This window comes from Haliotis cracherodii, unplaced genomic scaffold (assembly GCF_022045235.1).
Source record: "Haliotis cracherodii isolate W230 unplaced genomic scaffold, xgHalCrac1.p SCAF_12, whole genome shotgun sequence".
NCBI lineage: Eukaryota > Metazoa > Mollusca > Gastropoda > Lepetellida > Haliotidae > Haliotis > Haliotis cracherodii.
Window position 1 is genome coordinate 29,136,527 of NW_027266267.1, and position 24,787 is coordinate 29,161,313.

The 24,787-nt window shown below is 40.4% G+C and overlaps 1 protein-coding gene across 1 annotated transcript in view; it reads left to right on the top strand.

The window, feature by feature from the left end:
* LOC139457267 (uncharacterized) overlaps positions 1 to 24,056 on the top strand; it is a 46,308-nt gene extending 22,252 nt beyond the window's left edge. Inside the window, exons 2-10 of the mRNA XM_071238672.1 lie at positions 13,335 to 13,810; positions 17,743 to 17,837; positions 18,051 to 18,209; positions 19,916 to 20,053; positions 20,379 to 20,492; positions 21,020 to 21,040; positions 21,918 to 22,055; positions 22,336 to 22,449; positions 23,723 to 24,056. Of these exons, the coding sequence (XP_071094773.1) occupies positions 13,335 to 13,810; positions 17,743 to 17,837; positions 18,051 to 18,209; positions 19,916 to 20,053; positions 20,379 to 20,492; positions 21,020 to 21,040; positions 21,918 to 22,055; positions 22,336 to 22,449; positions 23,723 to 23,847 (1,380 nt within the window). The 3' untranslated portion in view covers positions 23,848 to 24,056. The remainder of the gene's footprint in view (positions 1 to 13,334; positions 13,811 to 17,742; positions 17,838 to 18,050; positions 18,210 to 19,915; positions 20,054 to 20,378; positions 20,493 to 21,019; positions 21,041 to 21,917; positions 22,056 to 22,335; positions 22,450 to 23,722) is intronic.
* Positions 24,057 to 24,787: the final 731 nt, after the last annotated feature.

Genomic DNA, 24,787 nt, shown 5'->3' on the forward strand with positions numbered 1-24,787 from the left:
CATCTCGCTGATCATGGTACCACTGTACACGACCAACCCACAAGTGAATAAACACTCAGTTTATTAGACAGCCACAGAACGATTTGTGAATGTCTTTCGTCCGTATTTATACCTAGTTGTTATTGCGAACTTTAGTGGCGGTTTCTAGACAGAATTGTTTAATTTAGTTTGACCGAGGCATTGAACGATAAAGGTGTGAATGAGTGAAGTTTAGTAGCTTACCAGTTGCTAGTATGAAACAAATGTATACGTGTTATGGGTGATTTGATAAGGTTGGATGATAAAGATACTAATGTCTTATATTTGCTTGCCTAACTTTATCTGACCAGCAGCATGAGAGATGCGGGTCCTGTCCGACATGCCCTATCCTTGACAGTCTAAAGATAATGGAACGTGACCGTTTGTTGTAATATTCCCTTATTTCACAATTTCCTATTCTTAATATGTGGCATTTAACGTGGAAGCATATTTGTCAAACTTTGTTCAATTTCCCGATGTTAATAGTTATTCCAATTGCACGTCTCTTACAAGGCTAGCACAGTTGTGTTTCGGCTATTATTTTCAGCCCAGTATCGTTTTGTTAACTTCAATCTGTATTTTATTGTTCAAATCCAATGTTCAAATGTATACTTTCTTTTCCCGGCAGCCTAGCATGTCCGGGGCACTATCCCTGGATCAATAACTAGACACAAGTTGTTTAGGAGATGAACACGAGTATGTGCTTTTAGTGTTACTGGGTATCTGGGCTACCAGGTGTTCGTGAAAAGGTGTCACCATACACAAAGACATGCAAAGGCTAGTCAATTGTTCATCAAAAGAGGGAATTGCATCAGGCATACATTTTGTCACTGATTCGTCAAATTTGTAAATATCTTCATCGTGTCTGCCGAAAATCTTTGAAAGCTTTACTGAAGTCTTGTATGTTGTAACCTTGATGAAACAACTTCTGATAAAGAGTCTTGTGACGCTCTTTGAAGTCTTGATAAAAAGAGCATGTTGTTAAACACATGACTTCACAGTGGAATGTATTAACGTCATCACATATGCACCCATGACAACCGAACATCTTCTTGGTGATTTTTCTGTCAAATATTTATCAAAGTGAATATTTAGTGACTGCAACATTCATGTCGCCATGCCAAATTTCATGTTTATTTTTTCAAATTTGAGAAAGAAAACAAACTGATGCATACACAGAGAGAGACTTTTTTTTGGCTGGTGCTGCCGGTAGAGCAGGGGATGCTTAACATTTTCGCTAACACCTGGTGTCATCACTGATTTCCACTGGTCCTTTCATGTAATGTGCACAGCTATTTTGCCCTTAACGCCAGAAGGAATTTTGACTGGTTATTCTCTTGCATTTACAATTTGTACATAATTATAAAAAAAATTTCATATTTCAAAATTTGCCTGTCAACATGAGTGCTCTCAACACGATTTAACATGAGCTGCATTAATATGTGTATCACTAAGTACAGATCGATGTACATCAAATAGAAAGAGAACTGGGAGTTCTTATATTCTCGTTTCCCAATACGTATGAATACGACATCAACCAATTAATGGATAACGTGTTGATTCGTTGTGTATACAGTTAAAAATTGAGTATTTAATAAAGCCAAGTAGCCTACATCAACAGAGTGATTGTGCATTTCCATTCATCAGTAACAACCTATCCGTGTCGTAAGAGGTGACTAACGGGATCGGGTTGTCATGCTCACGGTTGGTGCATGTCATCGCATCCCAATTGCGAAGATCGATGCTCATGATGTCAATCACTGGAGTGTCTGGTCCAGACTCGATTATTTACAGACAGCCGTCATATAGCTGTAATATAGCAAAGTGTGGCGTTAAACAACTAACAAACAAAACACTCATAAATAAACTTGTCGTTGAGTATGAGGCCGTGTGATGATGGTAATCCATACTATTGTCATGGTTATAACATAGTGTAATGTTTTAAAATACACACGTTGGGGTACCGCGAAGTGACACTGTTTTATGCACGCGTCTGTAGTTCTGCTAATCTGTGTACCATCCTCGATTACCCAGGGTGTTAATTATATCACCATTGTATTATCGTGATAATAGCTCTGGACATGTTGTCATAGTTTCGAGGTAAGTCCAATTCGAATAACACGACGCTAACATACTCTTACGAGCGAGAGAAAGTCGGTGCTAAGTCAGAGATAGAAGCGATAAATGTTGTGATGTCACTTCCGAAACGAAGTTAGGTGGCGAATGGATTCATGGTATTTCTCAATGTAGGTATAACATACTGGCTAATCAAGGATTTCTGTGTGCAGGAAAAGGTTGTCTGATGACATCTGTTGAATGCGACACATAGATTACTTAACCTCTTTTCAGTTGTGACACTGAGTGAGTGAGTATGGGTTGAACCCCTTTGAACAGTCTGTCAGTTATTCACCACCTAGTCCCCACTGTGCACGAGAGATCTTTTATGTATATAATATTTAAACATGAACATTGCACTTTCTGTGTCCACTGGGTTGTTGCTGCTGCGGCCGTGTACCAGAATTGTCTTGAAGATTAAACAACAGCAACCGGTTACGGAAACATCAATGATATAAGAATACATTGTTTATATGTATGTTGCAGTAAAAAGCTGAGAGTTAAACTTTTTTACCCAGAGGGCATTTGTTACTAAACGCGTTGACCAGAGATATTCTCCCCACAAGACTGTAGGACAAGAATGATGACTGCCACTTTCCAAAGGTCAATTTACCTCTGTGTCGAGCACTATTCCAGCAGCTCCAGCCTTTGGTGTCCACATTTCACAACTTTTGAGGTACAAACGAGCATGCTTTTTACCACGAAGATTTGGAGAGCGTCATACAACTCTTGCTCGAAAGTTGTTTGATCATTGATACGTGTACAACAGGTCGAGATACAGTTTTCAATATGTATTTTATGGTAGACAAGATAGTGGAGGACAAATGTGCCAATTCAGTGACATAACTCATGTCTGATTCAATTCCCTATTTTGACTTTAATCATATGTTCCTATGTTTTGCCAGGTGAACAATTGACTTGCCTTTGCATGTGTTTGTGACAGGTGCCACAGTGGGACAGGAAACGCTCATTTTTTCGCGAACACCTGTTATGCTTATGATTTTGTTGGAATCGTACAATGAACTCTACTTTTAATAGAGCTACCTTATGGTTATATTTTTATCACATGCAATAAAAGGCGAGATAAGGTAAGAACCTTTCTGGCCTTTTGTGGAAATTTGGATTAATAGAATCGCGTGCAGTACTATGGGTACATGGTGATATGAGGTCTTTGAAAAGCATTTAGAAGTGACACACATATGGAAGAGAATATATGGATGTCAACTTCTTTATTATGAGGAGGAGCGGTCGGGTAGCCTAGTGGTTAAAGCGTTCGCTCGTCACGCCGAAGACCCAGGTGCCATCTCCCGACATGGGTACAATGTGTGAAGCCCATTTGTGGTGTCACCCGCCGTGATATTGCTGGAATATTGCTAAAAGCGGCGTAAAACCTGACTCACTCACTTATTATGAGGAACACAACGTTTCGGAGACAGCGAGTATATGTAGGTTGGTAGACAGGACTTTGGTGGCTTCCCACATAATGGCATGGTTTAGGTCCTTCAGGATGTGTTCGTAAATAGCGGATTTCAGGTCGAGTTTGCAAGCAGAGGTCCGATGTTCTTTGAGTCTGATATGGAGGGGTCTGAGGGGCCAACAACAACTGGCGACAAAGACTACAAGAAGCCATTGACATCAGGAGACACCAGCCAGCCATGAACCGTGACCAGGGAACCTATCTGCCGAGTGCTTGGGACTTATTACTTTGATCTTTGTCGGGACTAATTACATTGCTGGCTTCTATTTGCCATTCTTTCATCTGTCAGTGCCAGTTACCCCCGGCCTCCCGTTTTCCCAGTGTCCATAACCTACTACTTATCTATGATAACTTAAGTACTGGCTTCCATACCATCAGCACTAATTACTGCAAAGTGTTGGCTTTCATTGTCTATTGCTATTCACCTATCAGCGCCAACCATCTCTTGGCTTTTTTTGTTAGTTTCTACCCTGTGTTATTTTCCACCTTTTGTAACTTATTAATTTTGTTGTCCTTACATGTACATATATTTGCTCTCTGCCTCATGGCATGCATTCTCCCAATCAATCCAAAACTTAATAAACCAAAATATCAGACAAAAAACCAAGCTCTAGCTCGTAAACACCCCTTACTTACCCCAATATCCCAAAGAATAACAAACTACCTAAATGAACACCAAATTAAAAATCTTAAACAAAACTGCAAACAATCAAATATCTTCACTCCTAAAATTAAAATACCCAAAATAGACACAACACTAGCTAACCAAATAAATAAACAAACCGACCCAAACATAGCTAAAACCACCACACTAGCAGACATACACGAAAATTGGCCAAGTTGGTGTCACATTTACACGGACGGATCCTCAGATCCGACCTCCAAACACACAGGTTTCGGAGTCCATACCACACAACCAACTAAAACCACACAATCCTTCCGACTCCCAAACAACCAATCAATATTCACGGCAGAACTAATGGGCATGGCCTCAGCCCTCCATAATCAAGAATACAAAAAACACAAACAAATCCTAATACTTACCGACTCCCTCAGTGGACTGCATGCCCTCCAAAACAAAAATACCAAAAACCAACCTAAATTAATAAATCAAATACTTAAAAGCTCCAACGACCTAACAAAGGTAGGCAAACAAATAACCTTTTTGTGGATACCCGCCCACGTAGGAATATACGTTAATGAAATCGCCGATAAGGCAGCTGAACAATTCCTCAAAATCCCAGAAATAAGCTTAAACTTACCCATCTCAAAATCAGAAATTAAAAGCGTAAACAAGCAAAAAATCACCAAAAATGGCATAACCTTTATCTAAACTCAAATAGCCAAATCAAAAGAGTACTCAGCAAACCACTAACCAAACCAAATATTTTCCATCCATCAAAAAAAATCGACAGAGTAATCACTAAACTCCAAACAGGACACACCAACCTAAATAACCACCAAAAAAAAAAACAAAAAAAAAACATACTACAGGTAACTGCCCACACTGCAAACAACTAGAAACCCCAGAACACGCACTCATCCACTGCACACACTACCTAACACATCGAACCGCATTACAAACCTCCCTCAATCTAATCAAGGCTCTCACTCTAGAAGCAATACTAAACCCACAAAATAAACTAGAAAACTTCAAGGCCTTAGGCGTATTCTTAATCAAAACGGAACTAATAAAACGCATCTAAAAAAACTATAATCTACCAAATAAAAATTACATAAACAAACAAACATCCACCATACCCAGCTCCCTTAGTTCTCCTCCCCAACCCCATCGGCATCTATTCCAAATATCAAAATTCCCAAATTCTATATAAGCAACCCCTAAAGCCCCCTCTTGGGTTGCACACACCACTTTCGCCCCTTTCGGAAACACATTAAATGGCCTGGCCGGGCCCGTGTGCGAATTACGCATCAGTCGGAAAGCGCACGTTAAATCTCCAAAGTCAGTAAGGCATTCATTCACCTGATGAAGGAGTAAGCATATACTCCGAAACGTTGTGTTCCTCATGATACAGAAGTTGACATCCATATATTCTCTTCTCATGGTGGTATTGTCTATTTTTCGGGAAAGTTCTGATTAAAACCTAAGAACAAGTCAGTTACCTGAGATGGAGCAGTCACTATTTGTAGTTATTATAGACTTCACTGCGTTTTCTGAAGTTGAGAAAAGTGTTATTTTCATTGCAGCGAAGATAACACTTGATGTTTCATTGCAATGAAGATAACACTTGATAGTTTATTGCACTGTAAGAAACACTTGATATTTCATTGCAGTGAACATAACACTTGATATTAGACTGCAGTGAACATAACACTTGATATTTCACTGCAGTTAACATAACACTTGATGTGCCACTGCAGTGAACATAAACACTTGATATTTCATTGCAGTGAACATAACACTTGATATTTCACTGCAGTGAACATAACACTTGATATTTCACTGCAGTTAACATAACACTTGATATTGGACTGCAGTGAACATAACACTTGATATTTCACTGCAGTTAACATAACACTTGATATTTCACTGCAGTGAATATAACACTTGATGTGTCACTGCAGTGAACATAAACACTTGATATTTCACTGCAGTTAACATAACACTTGATGTGTCACTGCAGTGAACACAAACACTTGATATTTCATTGCAGTGAAGATAGCACTTGATATTTCATTGCACTGAAGATAACACTTGATATTTCATTGCACAGAAGATAACACTTGATATTTCATTGCAGTGAACATAACACTTGATATTAGACTGCAGTGAACATAACACTTGATATTTCACTGCAGTTAACATAACACTTGATGTGCCACTGCAGTGAACATAAACACTTGATATTTCATTGCAGTGAACATAACACTTGATATTTCACTGCAGTGAACATAACACTTGATATGTCACTGCAGTTAACATAACACTTGATATTGGACTGCAGTGAACATAACACTTGATATTTCACTGCAGTTAACATAACACTTGATATTTCACTGCAGTGAATATAACACTTGATGTGTCACTGCAGTGAACACAAACACTTGATATTTCATTGCAGTGAAGATAACACTTGATATTAGACTGCAGTGAAGATAACACTTGATATTTCATTGCACAGAAGATAACACTTGATATTTCATTGCAGTTAACATAACACTTGATGTGTCACTGCAGTGAACACAAACACTTGATATTTCATTGCAGTGAAGATAACACTTGATATTTCATTGCACAGAAGATAACACTTGATATTTCATTGCAGTGAACATAACACTTGATATTAGACTGCAGTGAACATAACACTTGATATTTCATTGCACAGAAGATAACACTTGATATTTCATTGCAGTGAACATAACACTTGATATTAGACTGCAGTGAACATAACACTTGATATTTCACTGCAGTTAACATAACACTTGATGTGCCACTGCAGTGAACATAAACACTTGATATTTCATTGCAGTGAACATAACACTTGATATTTCACTGCAGTGAACATAACACTTGATATTGGACTGCAGTGAACACAAACACTTGATATTTCATTGCAGTGAAGATAGCACTTGATATTTCATTGCAGTGAACATAACACTTGATATTTCATTGCACAGAAGATAACACTTGATATTTCATTGCAGTGAACATAACACTTGATATTTCATTGCAGTGAACATAACACTTGATATTTCACTGCAGTGAACATAACACTTGATATTTCATTGCAGTGAACACAAACACTTGATATTTCATTGCACTGAAGATAACACTTAATATTTCATTGCAGTGAACATAACACTTGATATTTCATTGCACTGAAGATAACACTTGATATTTCACTGCAGTGAACATAACACTTGATGTGTCACTGCAGTGAACATAAACACTTGATATTTCACTGCAGTTAACATAACACTTGATATTTCACTGCAGTGATCATAACACTTGATATTTCATTGCACTGAACATAACAGTTGATATTTCATTGAAGTGAACATAACACTTGATATTTCACTGCAGTGAACATAACACTTGATATTTCACTGCAGTGAACATTACACTTGATGTTTCACTGCAGTGAATATAACACTTTATGTGTCACTGCAGTGAACACAACACTCGATATTTCACTGCAGTGAACATAACACTTGATGTGTCACTTCAGAACACAAACTTTTGGATGGTTGGTTGGTTCTTTAACGCCGCACTCAGCAATAATCCAGCTATATGACGGCGGTCTGTAAATAATTGAGTCTGGACCAGACAATCCAGTGATCGATATCATGAGCATCGATCCACGCAGTTGAGATCGATGACATGCATAAACCAAGTCAGCGAGGCTGACCACCCGATCCCGTTAGTCGCCTTTTACGACAAGCATAGTCACCTTTTACGGCAAGCATGGGTTTCTGAAGACCTATTCTACCCATGAATCTTCACGGGTGACACAAACTGTTGACTTCTTTTTTATGTTATTTCTAAATTGACAGGGCAAACCAATTACAAATTTATGGAGTTAATAACTGTTCTTGCCGTTTGTTCTTCTAATGAAAATGTTTCGTTATAAACTGTAAATTGCTCTTTTTACTCGTCAATCGAAACTGTTCGTTTCGCAAAGCGCCGGGTTTTTTTTACTTGACCAGCGCGTATTGCTTCTCGCCCAACAGCGGTCTCGTAGATTTCAAGAATATCTTTTGTTGAAGTTGATTTTGTATACATTCATGTCTAAATGTTTGATAAAGAATGTTCGTGACCCTAAATATTTCCTTATTACTTTTGTTTATATTTTTAAGATTTTACAAACACGAAACTACCTTCTAAGACGCAAACACAAGGGGTGATGAAAAGTGAATTTACGTTTCAAGGTTTCATATTTTTAATGAAATAATTATAAACAAAAAGTATATGATAAAAAGGATATTTCAGAAACTAATTATTGTGGGTTCGAATCCCGGTTCGCCCCGATGATGTTTCTTGATATAGCAGCATCATACCCACGCTTGTGGGTTTTACAAAAGTGGTATACGTCTGAGACCTGCATCGCATCTGACTTTCCTCCCACATCAAGCTCACACGCCGTGATAACCTAGATGGCATTTCGTCAACGGCAACGCGTGACACACAGCGTGGTCAAAGGGTGACAACTCTTGTTTTCTTTCACTCACTCATATAGTCCTCTCGTTAAGCTGAGAATCATCATCTTCTAGTCTTTCGTATCCTCTTTAAGTTACCCCGAAAACTATATTCTCTTCCTCCATTCCTTCCTCCCATTTTCCTAACAACCACATTTTCACCCACTATTGCTTCCTTAAATTACCCGCACTCAGCAATATTCCGACTGCATGACGGCTGTCTGTAAATAATCGAGTCTGGACCAGACAATCCAGTGATTGACATCATGAGCATCGACCCACGCAATTGGGATACGATGGCATGCATCAACCAAGTCAGCGAGCCTGACCAACCGAACCCGTTAGTCGCCTCTTACGACAAGCATAGAGATAGATTCGCGAACAGTCAACGATGTCCGACATAAGACTGGGAGAGACTTGTCAACAGTCACGAATGTCAGACATCAGATGCTAGGATAGACTTGTCAGCAATCAAGAATGTCAGATGTAAGATTAGGAAAGACTTGTCAACAGTCACGAATGTCCGATATAAGATGGAAAATCAGACAAATCTAGATGTAACAACTTGTGGTTCTCCTTTTACTACTACTACTACTACTACTACTACTACTACTACTACTACAAAAGCGAAAATGATACATATACATGTACTTCCCCTTCTATTACTTATGCAATTGAAGACCCGTGCCCATTTCTGGTATCCTCCGCCGTGATATATCTGGAATATTGCTAAAAGCGGCGTAAAACTACACTCACTCTCTCAGTTGTGCTATGCTACTACTACTACTACTACTACTACTACTTTTTTCCACTGCAACGTTGGGATTTGTCAACTACGACATGTTCCTTGTTGAGATCGCTTTGAGGAAAGAGGCCCATGGATCAACGTTGGTGGCAATTATACCCGGATTTTATGAACGCTTCTTTGATAATGAAACTCGTAAATTTGTCAACATTAATCTGTATCACTTCGGGCTTTTCTCACAAATCAAGATGACACGATAATTGAAACACTGTTCAAAGCAGCGTTAATCGCAACTGTTTATACTTCAACGAAACATGGCTATCTTCCTCACTGTAGCATCGTTGCCACCATTGTGATTTTCCCCCTTGAAACCCAAATGTGGAGACATGTAAATACGGCGAGGAGCTTTGACTGGCGGCGGCTGCAGTATACAGGGCTTCCCGGGTGGGTTCTCGCCGCTGTAACCTACATTAATTATGACGAATTGTTTAACTCTATTTTCAGATCCCGGGTTAAAATTGGTCCCCAGCAACCTATGCTCGCCGTAAGAAGGCGACGAAATGGGTCGGATGGTCAGGCTCGCTGACTTGGTTGATACATGTCCTCGTGTCCCAATCGCGCGGACCGATGCTTAAGCTGTTTAATTATCACTTGATTGTCTGGTCCAGACTCGATTATTTACAGGCCGCCGTCATATAGTTGGAATATTGAGGCGTTAAACCACAAGCAAACAAACAAACAATATTTTAATTAAGAAAAACTATTGATTTCAGTCATTATTTTTAATCCACCTTCTGGTACAATATAACGACAACATATAACGCCATCCATTGCTTGCTGACATCATAGTAATTTAAAGTGACGTTATCGTTTCTGACGTGGGATTCGCAATACAAGACATGAATGGCAGGCTTGACATTATACAAGCGGCAGTCATATGGCAAAAGTAAGAGGTGACCAGTTAATGTCATATATTTTCTTGCTCTAGATTACCTAAATCTCCACAGAAGAAACAGATATGATCAGATAAAACTACTCCCACATCAACCTAACACGCCGGGATCTAACTGGAATATCGTTCAAATCAGCGTTAAAACCAACTCACTTATTCGCAAAAACTAAATAGATACACAAAAAATGACATTGCGTCCGCTCATTACTTCAACGGCGGCATTTGGCTCTGAGAGCTCAGCGTGGTCAAAGGGGGATAACTCTTGTTTTCTTTCGTTTTCTTTTGTTTTCTTTCGTACCTGAACCGACGACAAACCATCAAGTCGATGTTAATCTGTCCTAGTTAACGTGAGTCGCGTCTCTTGTACTCATTATTAATCAACCACTTCTCAAACGTATACTCACACCAGTCGAGAAAATTTTGCGATCTTTATTGGTCGCAACTGCTAATATAACTGAAGCGTACATAAAATACTCACAATAACATTCAAAACTCCAGCGCTGGTTTCCAAGTGCTTTCTCCATTCTGCCCCCGTGACAGACCAGTACAACTTTCTTTATTCAGACTTGACATGCAAATGGTGGCTTATTCAATAAGGCGGATACATTAAAGCACTCCGAGACCTGCGATGATGTTTCTGATGTTAATAGACTCTAATGATCGCTGTCACCAGATCCGGGATTCTTGGTAAGGCTATATACTACTCAAAAAGGTAATGTACACGAATGTTGTATATTATTACAGGACATGTATAAATGTCACTTGATGTGTTATTCAACTCCTTAAATCAGTGTAGCTGCGCAATAACGTAGGTCGGGTTGTTGGAGGCGACAAATTGGATCGGGGGGTCCGGTTCGGTGACTTGGTTGATTGCGTGTCATCGCATCTCGAATGCGTGGAACGATGTCAGTCACTGGATTGTGTGGTCCAGATTCGATTACATACCGCCGTCATGTAGCTGATGTTAAACAAACAAACAAACAAACAAACAAAAAACATCGCCTCGTAAATCAGAAAAAAATGTATCATTATGTCGATAGCCAGTATTAACATTAATGCAAAGCAAAGATGGCGCAAACACGAAAGTATCCTAAAAACGCTACACTTTGTCTATACTATGAAAGTCTTTTGGGGCCATTTGCATATTTACCTTTCTCTTGAAATTTCAAAACCCTGAGTTGAAGTTGAAGGTACATTAGTTGAATGTATTCAGCTCACTGAACCTTGCTGGGCCAGCTGTTTTTTATTTTATTCTTGAATTTTAACATACGAAGCTAAAATTTAGTCTACTTAGCATCTTGAAATTTCAACTTAGCATCTTAAAATCACAGGATACATACGTTGAAATTGTAAGTTAGAATCCTAAAATTTAAACTTATTATCTTGACATTTTCAGGATCATTTAGTTGAAATTTCAGCTCAGTATGTATCTTGTCATTTCAATAAAAAAAATAAACAAATAGCCCTCAAAGGCTTCAATAGAAATTTCAAGATGCTATGTTGAAATTCCAAATAAGTATCTTGAAATTTAAATATAGCATCTTGAAATTACAACTTAATGCTCAATTGAATGTATTGTGGGTAGTTAATACCAGACAAAAAAAAATCAAACTATTTTAAGTATTTTGAGAAATTGGAGAAAAAGAAATCTAACATAAATCGATAAAATAAAAATGATGAAAAAAACATTAACACTTTCTACTCCTGTGCATATCTTCACGGCCATGTCTTTCACTGATAAACTAGAGAGAATCGTATGCAATTCCCTTTGGAATAACAAACCTGACAAGATTTAGAGTGTACATCGCAAATAGGAATCTTATTGACTCAATGAAGATTTCAACTATTAATAATATTGTGGAAACAGATTTACAGTTACCCGAGGATTTTGCCTTATTGGGGACCAATATTGAAAACATATCTCACTGTTATTAACCCAGTTGGGAAAATGCTTTCTTTTCGTGGAAGAGATGGAGATCTCGCCAGAAAACTGACCAACTACATTTAGAAAAGATATCATTTGAACCACTCTGGCAAAACCACCAGGGGAAGAGAATATAATTATGGATATCAACTACTTTATTATGAGGAACACAACGTTTCGGACTATATACCTACAACTTCATCATATGTGCCTGTAAGTACAACAAAAGTAATAAAATAACAAAGGTGGAAACTTAACAAGGGAAGTCAACAGTTATTTGTCTCTGAAAGGTGATTTGCAATTGACAAATGAAAGCCAGCACTTGACAGTTAATTAGCGCTGATATCAGTTTTCATACCCACATTCTACTTTCCATAATTGGTACACTAAGGAGTATTTACACAATTAAAAACAATCTTTGCAATGATGAAAGTATACTTCCCTTGTTTAATTGTTCCCAGTGTTTTTAAGGAAACATTTAATGCCATGGGCACTTTTCTAAAGTATGAAAGTTCATTAATAATATCTCCCGATCCTGGAGAAATACTCTCAACGACGCAAATGCTGTAATAAAGATTATGGGAATTAATAAGGTGCCGAACATTTTGATTCCTCATGAAATATGAAACATATGCCCCAGTTTGCTATAGGGAAGATTTGGCCAATGTCATCAAGCCTTTGAATAATATATATCTTTTTATATATTTAAATATAGATTTATTCATCAAAAAGTAAAGACCAAAATGTTACTAAAACACATGAAAATAAAAGATGTAAACGCGTAAAGGAATTGAGAATGTGTTGGCATTTAGTGGTAGACAGGAAACCCTATACCCTTCGATACTAGTAGACAGGAAACCGTACACCCTCCGATACCAGTGGACAGGAGACCCTACACCCTCCGATACCGGTAGACAGGAGACCCTACACCCTCCGATACCGGTAGACAGGAAACCCTACACCCTACGATACCAGTGGACAGGAAACCCTACACCCTCCGATACCGGTAGACAGGAAACCCTACACCCTCCGATACCAGTGGACAGGTGACCCTACACCATCCGATACCAGTGGACAGGAAACCGTACACCCTCCGATACCGGTAGACAGGAGACCCTACACCCTCCCGTACCAGTGGACAGGAAACCCTACACCCTCCGATACCGGTAGACAGGAAACCCTACACCCTCCGATACCAGTGGACAGGAAACCCTACACCCTCCGGTACCGGTGGACAGGTGACCCTACACCCTCCGATACCGGTAGACAGGAAACCCTACACCCTCCGATACCAGTGGACAGGAAACCCTACACCCTCCGGTACCGGTGGACAGGTGACCCTACACCCTCCGATACCGGTAGACAGGAGACCCTACACCCTCCGATACCAGTAGACAGGAGACCCTACACCCTCCGATACCGGTAGACAGGAAGCCCTACACCCTCCGATACCGGTAGACAGGAAACCCTACACCCTCCCATACCAGTGGACAGGAGACCCTACACACTCGTATTCAGGTAGACTGGAAACCCTACACCTTCCTGTACCGAAAGACAGGAGGCCCTACACCCGCCGATATCGGTGGAAAGGAAACCTTACAGCCTCCGATACTGGTAGACAGGAGACCCTACACCATCCGATACTGGTAGACAGGAGACCCTACACCATCCGATACTGGTAGACCGGTGATCCTACAACCCTTCGATCATGGGAGACAGGGTCTCTACACCCGCAGATACCCAGTAGGTAGGGGAGTCTCCACACCAGCATGATAAGCGGGGGGTAGGGGGCCTCTACGCCTCGCCAATACCCGGTAGGTAGGGGGATCTCTACACCCGCCAATGTCCGGCAGATAGGGGGATCTCTACACCCGCCAATACCCGGTAGGTAGTGGGTCTCTACACCTGCAGATACCCGGTAGGTAGGGGTCTCTACACCCGCAGATACCCGGTAGGTAGGAAGTCTCTATACCCGCAGATGCCCAGTAGGTAGGGGGTTTCTACACCCGCAGATACCCGGTAGGTAGGGGTCTCTACACCCTCAGATACCCGGTAGGTAGGGGGATCTCTACACCCGCCAATGTCCGGCAGGTAGGGGGGGTCTCTACACCCGCCAATACCCGGTAGGTAGGAAGTCTCTATACCCGCAGATGCCCAGTAGGTAGGGGGTCTCTACACCCGCAGATACCCGGTAGGTGGGGATCTCAACCCACACAGATACATGGTAGCCAGAAGAAATTGAGAGAAAAAACACAAGCGCACAGATAAACAACTAAAAGTAAGCTGTGTTCCTTCTGAAGATGTGTATGGTGTCACCTGTCGATTCCAAGATTGAAACAATATGTTAACCCAGAAATCTGTACGTGAAAGAAATTAGTGTGAAACCAACAAACAAACAAACAAATGTATAATAAAAGTTCACTTGGTTTACAAATTAATAAAAATTACTGCACAGCAATTACAACAGCAGTACACAGTGGATTGGTTGTACACTATTTAATGACAGCAAATAATATGTCGTTATCAGGCTTTATCTGTGATAACACACTAAAGGTCGTTATCTGGTTTTATCTGTGATAACAAATCAAAAATCGTTATCAAGCTTTATCTTTGATAACAAACCAAAAAGTCGTTTCCAGACTTTATCTGTGATAACAAATCAAAGGTCATTATCATTTATGTATTTATGATAACAAACCAAAAGTCGTTATCAGGCTTTATCTGTGATAACAAACCAAAAGTCGTTATCAGGCTTTATGTATGATAACAAACTAAAGGTCATTATCAGGTTTTATATGTGATAATAAACCAAAAGTCGTTATCAGGCTTTATGTATGATAACAAACTAAAGGTCGTTATCCGGCTTTATCTGTGATAACATACCAACGGTCGTTATCGGGCTTTATCTGCCATAACACACCAACGGTCGTTATCAGGCTTTATCTGTGATAACACACTAAAGGTCGTTATCGGGCTTTATCTGAGATAACAAACTAAAGGTCGTTATCAGGTTTTATATGTGATAACAAACCAAAAGTCGTTATCGGGCTTTATGTATGATAACAAACTAAAGGTCGTTATTGGGCTTTATCTGTGATAACATACCAACGGTCGTTATTGGGCTTTATCTGTCATAACACACCAACGGTCGTTATCTGGCTTTATCTGTGATAACACACTAAAGGTCGTTATCGGGCTTTATCTGTGATAACAAACCAAAAATCGTTATCAGGCTTTATCTGTGATAACAAACTAAAGGTCGTTATCAGGCGATATCTGTGATTAGAAACCAAAAGTCAGTATCAGATTTTTATTTCGGACCAACTAGCTTTGCATTGGAGTTCAGCATGAAGCATATTATTCAAATTTTATATTGATGTACCGTAAGATAATCCGCTCATTAGGACCTACCTTACTATATATCGACAACACAGTCCAATATATCTACGTTAGACGTCGTCAAACATGTATGAAAGGTCATGGTTCCATTGGCGACAGATTGAATATAACTGGTTGTGGTCAATAAAATATTTACATACCAATTGAATGAAGTTATATTATTCGCACTCTGTCCTCAATACTCTGTGCCAACCACCCACATCCTGCAGAAGCAGGTAAGACGCCAGGCATGCAATCTTGTGCGGGTCTTACCAGGTGAGATGTTTTCCCTTGTTCTGTGACTATTTCGTATACTCCTGGCGTTGTTTAGAAGTGAATTACATACATGTATCTTTACTGTGTCTTTTATTTTTTTATCTCATATTTTACATATAATTGATTGTGTTATGGAAAGGTTCTGTTTAAACCACTATTATATTTCAGCTAGGAATGGATGTTTCGCATCGTGTCCAGTTTGGTACATTGTGATTATGACTTTATGCTGTTAACTAGGTACTAGGTACCTTTATGGTGCCTTCATTTAAGTACCTTTCATTCCAGTAGGCAATAGTGTTACTGAGTGAGGGAGTGCTTTACTTTTAGACCCTTTTAACAATATTCCAACACTATCATATGGGTTAACACCACGTGGTTAGGACTCATATGTTGGAGGAAAGTCATGAGAGAACCAAGACGTAGGGACTTGTTCTTTCAGCATGGTGCTGACAACCCAAACATCATCATTGTGGGAATCTTGGATTTGAACCTCAGATCTTCGGATCCTTGGGCGACGCAACTCTAAACATCGATTTGTTGGGCCTAGGAACACAGAGTGGATTGTCGTGTGATGGGCGACTTACATTGAACTGGTGGTCAGGCCTGATGAGCGTAGTATGAGAGGCTACTTACATTGAACTGGTGGTCAGGCTTGATGAGCGTAGTATGAGAGGCGACTTACATTGAACTGGTGGTCAGGCTTGATGAGCGTAGTATGAGAGTCTACTTACATTGAACTGGTGGTCAGACTTGATGAGTGTAGTATGAGAGGCGACTAACATTGAACTGGTGGTCAGGCTTGATGAGCGTAGTATGAGAGGCTACTTACATTGAACTGGTGGTCAGGCCTGATGAGTGTAGTATGAGAGGCGACTTCCATTGAACTGGTGGTCAGGCTTGATGAGCGTAGTATGAGAGGCGACTAACATTGAACTGGTGGTCAGGCTTGATGAGCGTAGTATGAGAGGCTACTTACATTGAACTGGTGGTCAGGCCTGATGAGTGTAGTATGAGAGGCGACTTCCATTGAACTGGTGGTCAGGCTTGATGAGCGTAGTATGAGAGGCTACTTACATTGAACTGGTGGTCAGGCTTGATGAGCGTAGTATGAGAGGCGACTAACATTGAACTGGTGGTCAGGCTTGATGAGTGTCGTATGAGAGGCTACTTACATACTTACGACTGGTTTGTTATTACACGTGTCGGACAATAAACATACTCACCAACAACTTTCAAGTCGATCCGATGAATCTTGGAGGCCATATTTGGCCCTGTCACAATGTCGAATAATGCAGGATAATCAACCTTAAAACGTTCATGACTGTTTCTGCAAACAAAGGTTTGCTTCTTTGGCTGACACAGGCTTCCTTCTTTGGTTGTTCCGTTCAAAAATAATTCTAACAATTTGTTAACTTCCATGCAAGGAAGGATGCTCAAACAAATGTTAATTGTTCGAGTTATCGAACCAAAATGATGAAAATATGAAGTGATGGGGCTGTTCTGCGGGCAATTGGAGGAGCATTCCATTTCTTTGCAACAGTTACTTGGAAAGTCCGGGTACCAAAGGACAACTAATGACGTATTTCTTTCAATGAGTACTTCGATTACGTAATAAAATCTGTTTGGCTGCTCTGCGTTTAACACCTTTATCTCTATGGAGGTTAAGTCTTGTTATTTTTCTATTTTTTTCTCTGTTTCAGAATGAGCGCGACCACCTTGTGCGCAGCTGTGTTCATTGCCGTCATGGCAACTTGTGTGATCTGCCAGCATCCATCTGAACTGACCCGCTTGGATGGTGAGTTTCACTGCCTGTTTCTTGTTTCCTTTTTTAAAATGTTGGTTGATATACTCAAAAGGGGATACTGACATGGGGATTAGAATGTCCTTGCTCTGGGGCCCTTATGTTCTACTTCCCATCGTTGATGTGAATCAATGCCCACAAGCTGTATATGATCCTTACCTTTCCTGTGGATTGAAAAGTTATCTATTGCCAGCATGTATGTTACAGTTTTCGTTCGGGCCACTCTGAGTGATGACAAACAGACGTGTTACCTAGCTGATGGGACACCGCACGCCCGTCATCTCCAGTTCTCAATCCCCAATATACAGCCCTGTGTGTTCCTCAAGTGTACCATCCGGGGACTGCAGGTGTTCTGGAGACACAGCGGTAGGTGTCACATTCCCGATGAGGTCATTATGATAATATTTATATACAGCCAGGTGTTCTAAAAACAGATTGGTAGATATTACACATACGAGTGTGTCATTATGATATATACCAGCTAGGTGTTCTGAAGAGAGTGGTAGATATTACACATACGAGTGTGTCATTATGATGTATACCAGCTAGGTGTTCTGAAGAGAGTGGTTGATATTACAAATACGAGTGTGTTATTATGATATATTCCAGCTAGGTGTTCTGAAGAGAGTGGTAGATATTACACATACGAGTGTGTCAGTATGATGTATACCAGCTAGGTGTTCTGAAGAGAGTGGTAGATATTACACATACGAGTGTGTCATTATGATATATACCAGCTAGGTGTTCTGAAGAGAGTGGTAGATATTACACATACGAGTGTGTCATTATGATATATACACTCAGGTGCTCTGGAGACAGAGCGGTCAGGCCCAAAAAGGTTTCTTACATAGGTACAACGCGCTTCTTGAAATTGTCCATCCCCAAAGCCTTCCATGTTCACACAAAGGCGCATAGTTTTGATTAGTTAAAATTAATTAATAGCCGCCGAACACTATTGAATTCTATTTTACTAGTAGTTAACCATGTGCTTCCCCTGACAGTTACTGCCAATACAACAGCCTATACTGCGGTAGGTATCACACACAAGCCTGGAGCACCATGAGATATACAGCGCCGTGTGTTCCTGAAGTATACCACACACCATTCTTAATAAATTATTGTAATTACTAGCCTTGTGACAAAACTAAAAAGAAATCATCTCCAATCGAACTATTGGTGTAGGTATATTGCGGTTGTATGTTTGGTTATAGGTCGAACTATTGGGTATAAAACATTTGTTTAATGGGTACATGACGGGCGATTCTGTAGAAAGGATACATTGATGTCTGGATATGGAGGTACGTGGCCTTGTACCTGTGTACAGCGCACAGGTCACACATCGGGCGAAGTTGGTCGTGGAGAGTCCTCTGATGGGTGACCGTGTTTGTAGCTTGACTCTTAAGAGCTGAATCTTGGGCTTCGCTCCTGCCCATATTAAAGCCCATGACGTTTCATTAGACAGGTGACTTTGTTCACCCAGTGAATGAGCACGCGGTAAGATGAGATGGTGGTGTGGCTGTTAATGTTCTAGCGCCTCGCAGGCAGCTTGATGGAACTGAGAATGCAACATCGAGTGCAAACTAATTAATTGACGAAGTGATAATAATGCCGCACTTCCAACATACATTGTATGTGGAGTTATGCGCTTTACAAGCGGACTATCAATAGCTATCCGACAATAAAAGCCAAACAGATAAAAAGTCACACATCCTCTTCATCCAATCTTCTGTACTTAAATTTCCACTGCAAACTTCTACTGGGAGCCCTTTAAGACCTGGGGTAGAATAGGTCTTCAGCAACCGATGCTTGTAAGTGTCGATTAAGTCGATCAGATGATCAGGCTCGCTGTCTTGGCTGATGCATTTCATAATAACCCAACTGCGAAGATCAATGTTCATGACGTCAATCCCTGGATTGTCTGATCCAGACTCAGTTATTTACAGACCATCGTCATGTAGCTGTAATATTGTCGAATGAGGCGTTAAAGAATCAAACAAACTTCGACTGGATAAACTTCACAACGCAGCTAATAACATAGGAATGTTCTACTTCTATTCTTTTTGGCGTTGCAGGTTGTGAGTATGATGGGGCGTGTGTGCCCCGGCAGGGCGTGGTGACTGTGGGGTGCCGACGGTATACGTGTTCCTTACACAACTACAAGAAACCCAACGGGACAAGGGTAGTGACGTCATTCTCACCACAACCACACGGTAACATATCACATCTTAAGTTAAGGTCACACAATTTGTAATGTGTGTGTCTTTTTATAAACTGTTTGCTGCTGCCTGAGTCTACATACGGTGCATTTGATTAATTCATATGTTGAACACTAAAGTTATTTTTTATTGTGTTTACCCATGAAGCTGAAGTTGTATTATTCGCAATTCGGGCGATTAGGCAATGGAAACTTAACTTTTAGTTTCGGTGTTTAAACATATAAGAAAACACCCTGTGTACAACGTATAACTTATCTTTATCGATCCAGTGTACATCAACGTCTTTACCGATCCATTCATTCCATGTTTTCATCGACAGAGGCCTGCCCTGACAGAGACGTGTGTCGCGACCTGGGATACGAGAGACGGGTAGATCCCTGTACCACCCTAAAGTGCAAGGTACCCGGGGAACCACTCGAGGAAATCAAACAGGGTAGGCTAAACTTCTGATCCACCTGGTTTTCATTGGTTTGTTTAGGTCCGAAACTTTGGAAACATGTCGATTCGTTCGGATAGGTCGATATAAATACAAAATATTGATAAAACATTTTAAAGTAGCATAATATGCCGTTACATACGTATTAAAATTGTAATACACAACAGAAAATAGTATTAAAAAATAATTTAAAAAACATATCAATATGGATCATCGACCTACAAACATTTTTCGGTTCTGAAGTGTACAACCCATTCTTTATTACGCCGTTTTTCTAGCTTTGTCAGTACCATACCCGTGCTCGTGGGTTTGCGAGGCGTGTGAGAAATGCATCCCTTAGGGCTTTTCTCCCATAGTAAACTGACACGCCCTGATGTAACTGCAATACTGTTAAAAGCGGCGTTAACCCTATTTCCCACTCCTTAATAACACACTAGCCTCAGTTGCGATATGTGTTTCCCATACCATTCCGGTGACTGTTTAGTTTGTTAGTGGAGTCCTATTTATCCCGTTTATGGTTTCAGACTGCCAAGCGATTGTACCTGGTACGTGACTTTAAACCTTCTCCGACAAACTTTTATATGACTTGTTGTAGTAGTAGTCAGTATACTGTGTCTGAGTGGCGTATTCATGTTGAACTGCGGCATGGCACTATAAATCGGCATCAGTCCGGACTAGTATAAGCAGCCACACACACACACACACACACACACACACACACACACACGCGTGCACGCATGTCGCTATATAAGTGCAATAATCTTGGACGCGACGTTATACCCCATTTCACCTCACCTCACCTCGCCTCACGTCGCCTCACCTCGCCTTATTACAAGACGCTTTATAAGACTTCCAGCATATCCTGCGAAGAAATATATATCTTTTATTTTAATTCATAAATATTATTGATTTTATTTAATCTTATTATATTTTATTTCATCTCGTCTTATCGCATTTTTATATTATTTAATTATCTTATCTTGTCTTACCTCGACCGCCTCCATGGTATAGTGGTAGAGCGTCCGCCAGGGGAGCGGAAGATCCGGGGTTCAGTCCCTGGCCGCTTAATATCAACTGACGTTAGAAGAAGGTACTTGTTGTTACCCTGTCTGGCGCTCGGCATTTAGGGGCTATTTATGTTAAACTGCATCTCATCTCATCTCATCTCATCTCATCTCATCTCATCTCATCTCATCTCATCTCATCTCATCTCATCTCATCTCATCTCATCTCATCTCATCTCATCTCATCTCATCTCATCTCATCTTATCTTATCTTATCTTATCTTGACAGGGCAGTTGACATGCACATAACACCTCCGACATTCCTTTTATGTCGTTCTCCTTCGCTTATTCCTTTTCAAACGGACATTAAAACATTTTTCATATCCACTGACACATTCATTTTTCATATCAACTGAAGTTTGCGATTGCAAAACCGAGGACGGGACGTGCTATGCCAAGGGAGACAACTACAACAATGACTGCGGAACTGCTGTGTGTACCGGTATCGGCGGTGGCAAACATGCTTTCAAACCAGGGCCGAGCGTGAGCTTGCATGGTAACGTGACATTTCATTTTTACTACAAACTCATTGATGTTTTATCTTCCAAACGATGAAGTGTGATAATGGCTGTTATTAGCCCACCGTAACCATTAAATAGTAGCATCTAAAATAATGTATCTATTATTTTCACATGCAACTAGCCTTTGTGTGTCACATGCAAGTTTGGTATCAATGCAGGTCAAGGGTTTGCGATTAATCTCAGCACTTGTCTCTGAGAAAAGGTGAAAACTTACAATTATATTATTTTCTGTGGTTGATATTAATTTCTAATCAGATTGCACGACTCCGGAGGGCGTCTGTATACGCAGCTTCAGAGCGCCCCACCTGAACGTCCACACCTGCAAGAAGTACATGTGTATCCGAGGTTCGGTCCTGCCACCACAAACCTGTGAGTACCGATGCCTGTATGTAGCGGAATATGTCGAGTCCACCCGAATGCATGTTTTGTCACATAATGGTAAGTTAACGGAATACGTCGATTGCACCCGAATGTTTAGAGTCACGTGATGGTTGCGGAAAAGCCGAGTGCACCTTAGTAGCGGAATATACCGAGTGCACCCGAATGTATGTGGACATTCCCCACAACTTTTATCATTCCTTGGCAAGCCGAAAGGTGAATCCGGTCTACAACTTGGTTTCGTCCTCGCACAAAGGGACAGAGCGAATGAAGTAGTAAACTACCACACCTGTGCTTTATAAGTATACATGGATATTCTCTCCCTCAGCGCCGATGTTGTATTTGATGTTACTGAGGCTGATATTCTCTCCCCCAGCGACTATGTTGTTGTACAGTTAGTTGCATCAATGTTGTATATGATGTTACTGAGGCTGATGTTCTCGCCCTCAGCGACCATGTTGTTGTACAGTTAGTTGCATCAATGTTGTATTTGATGTTACTGAGGCTGATATTCTCTCCCCCAGCGACTATATTGTTGTACAGTTAGTTGCATCAATGTTGTATATGATGTTACTGAGGCTGATGTTCTCGCCCTCAGCGACCATGTTGTTGTACAGTTAGTTGCATCAATGTTGTATTTGATGTTACTGAGGCTGATATTCTCTCCCCCAGCGACTATGTTGTTGTACAGTTAGTTGCATCAATGTTGTATATGATGTTACTGAGGCTGATGTTCTCGCCCTCAGCGACTATGTTGTTGTACAGTAAATTGCATCAATGTTGTATATGATGTTACTGAGGCTGATATTCTCTCCCCCAGCGACTATGTTGTTGTACAGTAAGTTGCATCATTGTTGTATATGATGTTACTGAGGCTGATGTTCTCGCCCTCAGTGACTATGTTGTTGTACAGTTAGTTGCATCAATGTTGTATATGATGTTACTGAGGCTGATGTTCTCGCCCTCAGCGACTATGTTGTTGTACAGTAAGTTGCATCAATGTTGTATATGATGTTACTGAGGCTGATGTTCTCGCCCTCAGCAACTATGTTGTTGTACAGTAAGTTGCATCATTGTTGTATATGATGTTACTGAGGCTGATGTTCTCGCCCTCAGCAACTATGTTGTTGTGCAGTAAATTATATAAATGTTGTACCTGTTTTTAAGGAGGCTAATATTCTAGCCTGCATTAACTATGACGTTATACAGTAAGCTACAGCAATGTTGACTTTGTTATTAATGAGGCTGATCTGTTCGTCTGCAGTGTGCTACAAAGATGGCCGGTGTCAGGCTGGTGTGCGACATGAGGTTATCAATGGACAGCCTTGTTCCTGTAGAGTCAACATCCGCAGCGGCCGGGAGGAATGGGGGTGTGGACTATTTAAATAGTCATTTTGTTTGACAGTCAGGCAGGGATCACAGTTGAAGTACAACTCTAAAGTACCCATATAGCTTTAATTGAAACGAAAGCTGTGATGTCCTGCTGTAATACAACGGAAGAAAATACCTGTTTACTTAATACTGACTGAATGGTGTATTGTTTTCTCCCTTTCTTCCGCTATTTTTCGTTGCCGGAACATTATTCATAAATAAGTCAATATCACTCCATGAAAAATTTGTGTATCAAGCAAGAGCTGAACATATTCCTTTTGCTAATCAGGAGTTCTGGTTACCATTGTATTTTCAATAAAAAGAATTTATGTTTAAATGAAGGCAATGTTATATTTGGAGTATTACACATAAACCCTTCAATATCTATGCAGGAAACATTGTATACACATAAGGCAGCTCAACTGGTGGCTTATTCTGAATGGGAATTTGAGAACGTTCTACTTTCTTTGCATTTTCAAGGCAACAAATCAGACTTTTGTTCAAATAACCTCTAAAACGAATTTCCGAGCATTATTCATAAACCGTTTGTTCACGAAAGGGTCCCGCCCTTTAAGGTATTTTTGCAGTTTTTGTCCGCACGACATCAAATGGAAACAAGTTGCTGTCATAATGCAAAAAATAATGAGTGAGTTAGGTTTAACGCAGCTTTGAACAGCTTTTCAGTTATATCACGACATGTCAGCTTAATGTAAGAGGAAAGCCCGAAGTGATGCAGGTATCAGAGCAATCTCATCAAAATCAGATCTTTGTTCTCGCTCTGGCTAGACAAAGATCTGAGGACACACCATTACGGGTCACGTCAGAACGACCTTTCATCCGACCAATCAAAGCGACGCCTACCAGATCATGAAAGTGACAGTCTGAATGTGTTTTCTAATCATGCAATCTCGAAAACGTTAACACGGGGTATTCCGAACGACAGTTACGCCACTTACAA